This window comes from Gymnogyps californianus, chromosome 4, assembly GCF_018139145.2.
Source record: "Gymnogyps californianus isolate 813 chromosome 4, ASM1813914v2, whole genome shotgun sequence".
NCBI classification, from domain to species: Eukaryota; Metazoa; Chordata; class Aves; order Accipitriformes; family Cathartidae; genus Gymnogyps; species Gymnogyps californianus.
Genome location: NC_059474.1, coordinates 84233257 through 84239573, shown reverse-complemented (window position 1 = coordinate 84239573; position 6317 = coordinate 84233257). Strand labels below are relative to the sequence as shown.

General features: G+C 40.9%; 1 protein-coding gene across 1 annotated transcript; it reads right to left on the bottom strand.

The window, feature by feature from the left end:
- Positions 1-348: 348 nt before the first annotated feature.
- LOC127016100 (interleukin-8-like) lies at positions 349-2533 on the bottom strand. The gene is made up of 3 exons (XM_050896426.1): positions 2409-2533; positions 2173-2256; positions 349-385 (listed from the first exon to the last, which is right to left on the bottom strand). The coding sequence occupies exons 1-3, from the start codon at positions 2531-2533 to the stop codon at positions 349-351; spliced, it is 246 nt and encodes an 81-aa protein (XP_050752383.1).
- Positions 2534-6317: the final 3784 nt, after the last annotated feature.

Genomic DNA, 6317 nt, shown 5'->3' with positions numbered 1-6317 from the left:
AGTGTGCTCTTGGCAAAGTAAACTGATCAAAAAAGTTACCTTATTTCAGTTAAAACTGAAAGAAATATTCTTTTAATCCAAACACTGTTAAAAAGATCACCAGTTTTGTTTCTAATTAATTGACTAGATCAGCATCTTTTTCAATATCTTTGGAAGACCATTCTTCTGGCAGAAAATACTTACTTTTTCAGTTATCTGTAAGTGTAAGGTCTTAATGGCAAACCTCGTTGGGTTTGGTTTCGTTTGGTTTGTTCTTTCATTTATTAAGTAGTCAGGTAGTCCTTAAATAGCCTCTCATGCTACACAGCTGAGACATCATCTCTCAAATGTGTTTGGAGATCTACAGTGTTAGTAGTCAGTGATGATGTCGTGATCTCTTGCACACCTAAGAACCAAAAATGCGCCTGTGTTCAGATGGGGAACGGGCGCTTCTAATTTTGAAAACAAGATAGTATTCAAATTTGTTATTTAAAGGGAAAAGGAAATGTATTTTAGCAAAACTGTCATTATGGAAAATAAATTTAAAATCTAGTTTATTTTCTTGTAAAAACAGACATAGCAATTCAGAATATTACCTACAGTCTTGTTGTACTTATTTGTAAATTTTTATTTACTTTTCAGCCCCTGGTGCACAGTGAATAAACCCTAACAACGGTTTGCAGGTGGCAAAACTCTGAGCATGTTTGAAAACATTAAAGATATTTCACACACATTTTCTTCACATTTCATTTACAAAAAGTTGAATTGATGGCTTCTAAAAACCTGTTTTATGGACGAGTCCTTGTGACATTGATAGCTTGGTGACAAAAACAGAATTACTGTGACTCCGCTGTTTTAAGGTTAGAGGTATATTTAATATGCGTAAGACCAAAAAAACGTTTTTTGAACACTGAAATCATTGTACAAAAGCACAGCATTTGCTTCACTTCATTGACCATATTGCCTCTAAGCAAGGTTTGTATTGATACCAAGAAATTACTTTTTTCCTTTTCTTTTCCTTTTTAATTTTTTTTTCCTTTCAGTAAGAATCTCCTTTGGTTAATATTTATTTACTTTGAAAACTACGGCCCTCTTAAACTAGACCAAACTCTACTTCCTAGTCCTTCAGAACGAAGCTTAGAGATGATTTGGTGTAACTACCAGTTCAGTGAATGCCGAATCCTTGGTGTTGCTAAACCTGTGCCAGTGTTTCCAGCTGACCAATGCAAGGCCAGGGTTTGGTTAGGATATTGCTTTAAATGCCTCTGCAGTTAAGCACCGTATAAACTTTTGCCGTAAAATATGAGAGTCTGCTAGTGTTGTGACAGCCTATTGAGCCCAGCGGTTTCCTTTTGCAGATGAACAGTCTGTGCACGGAGAGCAGTGAGGATAGAAAAAGCTAGAGTGAAATTATGAATACCCTGACCCTGGAGACACCCAAAGGCCAATGGCATTTCTATGCAGCTTTCTCTTGCTTGCAGAGATGCCTCTGTTTCCTTTACTGACGCCGTTTCTTGGATGAACTGTAATACAGATATTGTAATGAATTACAGCAGGCACAAAACAGTGAGATTAATTTAGAAACATCAAAACCAGACAAAAACAGATTCACTTTTAGTGGAAAATAAAAGAATTGTTTTCTTTTTTGTTTCTTTTTAGTTGAACGTTCGTTTAATTTGCGCTAGGGAGAAGTCACTTGAAACTACTCTAGAATAAGTTTGCCCGGATAGCTATCGTGTAATTTATCTCCGAGGAGATGCACCCACCCACAGATGCAAGAGAATCTTGTCCTAATGATCATCTTGTCTCTTGAGCAGACCATTTGGCGCAGGGCAGTGCTGAACAACACTTCTGTATTGCTTCCAAGACTGTTCCTCCAGAAAGCCCAAACATTGCCCTTGGCAGTATGAAGCTGAACAGAACCCTGAGGAACCCTGGATCAATATACTTGTTTGAAAAGTATGACATGTAACAGTTTGTTTGTTTGAAATTACTGAGATATGTCAGGTAGGCCTTGTTCCTGCCTTGTCCAAAGATCGACTAAATCTCGTCCTCCTGTATTCCTAGCCCTGCGCTACTCAAATGGGTCTCAGAGAAAGAGCGCTGAAGATTGCACACACGTTGATGTTTATGCTGGAGAAAATATGCCCTTTCGTGGAATAATTCCAGTTACTAGGTAATCCTGGCAATTACCTGTGTAGGATCCTGTTAATTATCATCTTCACCCATTTGGCCTGGGGATCTAAACAGATTTGCTGGCTGTTCTTCAGTGTTGCTCTGCAGTGGAATGAACATTTCATTTTAGTTAATACTGGCACCCGAGGAGGTCAGAGGAGGACACAGACAAGGCTGAAGATTATAAGCTTAAGGGCTGCCAACTCTTCAGCATTCATAAGCCATAACTTCTCTTGCCTGCTGACTTTACTTACATGATTTCCACAGCATTGCAGTGTGGGCCCTTAGGAATGATTTCTACGTTGGCCAGGTGCTTTGGCAACATTAATCCTGCGACAGTCTGGATGCAGTGACACCGCAGCTCCGCTGCCAGCATCATCTCTGTGAGGAAAGGAAAGGGAAGCTTATAATGTCTGCAACTGAACCAAACTTACAATGAAAATATTAATTAGAGAAAGCAGAAGGGATAAAAAGTTCATGCCTCAACATATAAATGGATTGCTATTCATGGGTTTAAGGTAGTAGCTTCGCTGAGCAAGAACAGGGCATTTGAGATCTGCAGACTTTGTACAGGTAACAATTTATAAGTTCCCATTACTACTACAATTATTTTGGCATCCCACAACATCAAGTGCAATGAAAAGCTACTGGAAGTGTGGGGCTCCTATCTTATGAGAGGAGGAAAAAGCTAGCTGAAGAGGCAGACAGCTGCTCCCCTTGAATATAGCCTGGATGTGAAACCTGTTCGGGCTAAAATTCTACACTGGTACCTGGTGTGAAAAAGCCACGAAAATATTCAACTTAGAAGCTTCATCAAGATGCTAGGAAAAGTGTGGGGGCCTCTGAGGAAGCAACTCTGGGTAAGTACTAGGAGCAAGAAATGCAACAAGCTTTGCGATGGAGTTTGATTAAATTATGCCACGCACTGTATGGCACCCAAGTCCATGGACTGAATTTGCTGTTGCCTGACAGTCCTTCCACACCCACATTGCCCTAGTGAAGCAAAAAAAAAATGTTATCCCAGCTTTAGGGATTGAGCACAGAGCACCAGAGAGGTGACGGAAGTTATCCAAGATCACAAGCCGTGAAGCCCAGGGCTTTCCCAGCTCCACGCGCTGCAGACACTGGGATATCTTCCTGGTTTCAAGTCAGATATCACAGGTTAAAATGCACAATCACAATTCTCACATTTGTCCATTTTTCCTACTAAGGCAAGCTGCATCTTCAGCTTGAAATCCCTGACAGTTGAACTATGGAATATATTTGAAAGAGGAGATTCAGTACTTTGAGAGCAGTATGAAGAAGAAGCAAAGACAAGCTCCAGATAAATGGATGTGGGGCACACGGACGCTCTTACTGAGATGAGTAGGGCTGCAGGAGCCGAAATCCCAGTCAGTTCATCGGTCCTCTCTTACTGTGGGTAGCCTTGGCATCCCTTAAGACCAACCAGCAAACCCCTTTACCTCACCCTGTGCTAGTTCTTGTACTTTGATATGATCATCCACCTATTTCCCTTCTTCACTTATCTTCTGCCCAGCTGAATCTGCCGGTGCTTCTTTTGGCTGACCGACACCTCCCTACCTACCTGACAGAAAGCAGAAACAAACGCACTTGAAAGTCAAGCATTGGGAAGCCCAGAGCTTCGCAGCAGAGCAGCAACATCCCGTCTGCAGGCTCAAGAGAAGAAAATGAGATTCCCAAAGGCTGTGCCAGGGCTTCACTGCACATGTGTGTAATGATACAGGCATCCTGGCAGCCAGTTGTCCAGCCTGGAGGTTGGCCACATCCAGCCCTGTTCTGGCTCAGGAGAGACTGCAGATGTGTGTCATCCCAACGTGAAGCCAGTACACAGTAGAAGCAAGCATCCACATGGTACTGTGGCTTGGAAGCATTCCAGACCCCTAAACTTGGCATACTTTCTGCCCACAAAATACTTGTTGGACTTTCCCAGCAGAGTTTGGGTTTTTTTACCCTCATGCTTCTCAGGAAAGAGCTCTAACAGATGGCTGTTGATTAGAAATAGCCTGATTCAAACTAAGTTGAATATTCCAGGCTTTCATCTCAGGGCCTGTTATCATAAAAGCAGCATGAAAAGTGATAGTGATGCAATACGCCACACAGTTATTGCAGGCTATCATTTCTGAGGCCCTGGTTGTAATCTCATTTTCCTCAGAATATTTAAGGGACAAGTTCACCAATATCAGTGAATCTCCACTAGCAGAAGAATAATAGGAGACAAGAAATAGGCCCACTCTGGCAGTCCATGCATATGTTTTCCTTGACCTGCTACCTCAAAGACAGTGCGAGTATGGAAGTCCTACGCACCTTGAAAACATTCTGTTTAGCTAAACCGTATTGCAGAAGAATTGTAATACAAAGGAAGACAAATTTAATTTTCTTACCAGGAAAGTTAGCCATAAAAGAGAGAATCAGGAGGGAGATTAGAGTCTTGCTATCCATGACTGCTCTCTGTGCCTTCTTATGGTGAACTGAAAACGAACTCCGCTGTGTCTTCAGACCCACATGGGACTGCTGGCACTGTTACACTCCAGGATTTGTTTCTCATGCCCATGTACATACAGATGGAATTACTCTCCCTCCTGCCTTTTGCCACAACCAGAACAAGTAGTGGGAAAATCTGAGATGAAACAGCTTGTGCTAACACACCTGAAACTGAGCAGTAAGTTGGAGCCCCTCTGCTTGCTGTGATTCCTTCTTAATTCCAAGAAAACAGTAAAATACTAAGAGAGAATAACGTGCTGGTTAAAGCAGTGAGAGGGGCATTAAGCTTCATTGGTTGTCATCATTTATAGCTCAGTACTTGCTTAATTTTCTCTCAGTGCTGAAATACAAGACAGAATCAACTTAATATTAGAACACTGGCAAAAATCTAGGTAATTGTGTTATTTGGATAGGATGAGGAAGTCAGAGCATTATCACATTAAGATAATGATCATTAAGAATCTCTTACATATATTTATCCACTATCCCATATAACACCCAGCAAATTCATGGGCCAGAACGGGCCAGAGACTCTTCCTATGGCTGAGGACACACTTGTCTGTAGGAAAAGAGACTTTAGCTGTATGGACGAGGTGCCATGCCACATGATCTGATGTCCAGAAAGCAGCTCCTGACCTCTTGCACTTATTCATACTGTATAATAATAATAATAATAGTAATAATAAAAATAAAAAGATTTTAAGAAGGTTTGAGTTTGCAACACCTCTGAATATTAGACGGTGTTTTAGAAAGCACTTAAAGCTATGCTTTGACTTTGTCATTCCGACTCCCATTCCTTTAAAAGGGAACTAATAATGTGTGGTTCACGGTTTTGTTTAATGAGGATTTGAGTTACTTGTGCAATACCACACACACAGAAAAACCCAGCTGTGGAAATGCTGGGAAGAGCCACCATCTCCTTGTGCTCCCTTCTATGCCCTTAGCCCTCTTTGCTTTTACTCTGCTCTTCTCAGTCAAGAACAATTTAATTCCTTCTTGCAAGTCCCTTCAGATTTGCAAGCACAAAGAGGCTGCCTCTTACTACGCTCTTGCATTTAACTCTATTGAATACGTCTCTTTTTTCAGATCTCTTCTTCCCCCTTCTTTCTAGGTGTCGCTCCTGAGAGGAAAACTCAGATGTATAATAAAAAAAAAAAGCATGCATTTGCCACACCTCTGGTCCCTGTCTCCTGGCCTATGACCAGACATGCACACTGCACGCTGCTTTCGATCCCAGTCCAGCCCCACCTTCTCTTGTAATGAGTCGCTGATGATTTTGATATACCTAAAATATTGTATTCAGACAGGATTCCTGAAACTGAGGCACTCAATTCTGTCCAGTCGATGATACAGAACTGTTTTGCCTTGTTATGCAAGTGAGTGGTAGCTCACAAAATGAACAGATATTTGTGGTTTTGTGTGTGTATTTGCATATTGTGAAATTGGTCATTTCATGAAATGACTAAAATGTTGGTAATTTTAGAAAATTACTGAAAAAATAGGTAAAACATCAAGAAGTCCCTAATTACAGTATTTTTTATTATTAACTCAAAAGTACAAGTAAGAAAGTTTTTTCTAAAGTATGTATTTAGAAAAGCATTTGCTTTCAAAAACAGTAAAGCTCGCCACTCTACAGTTCTGAGATTATTTTCACAACTGAG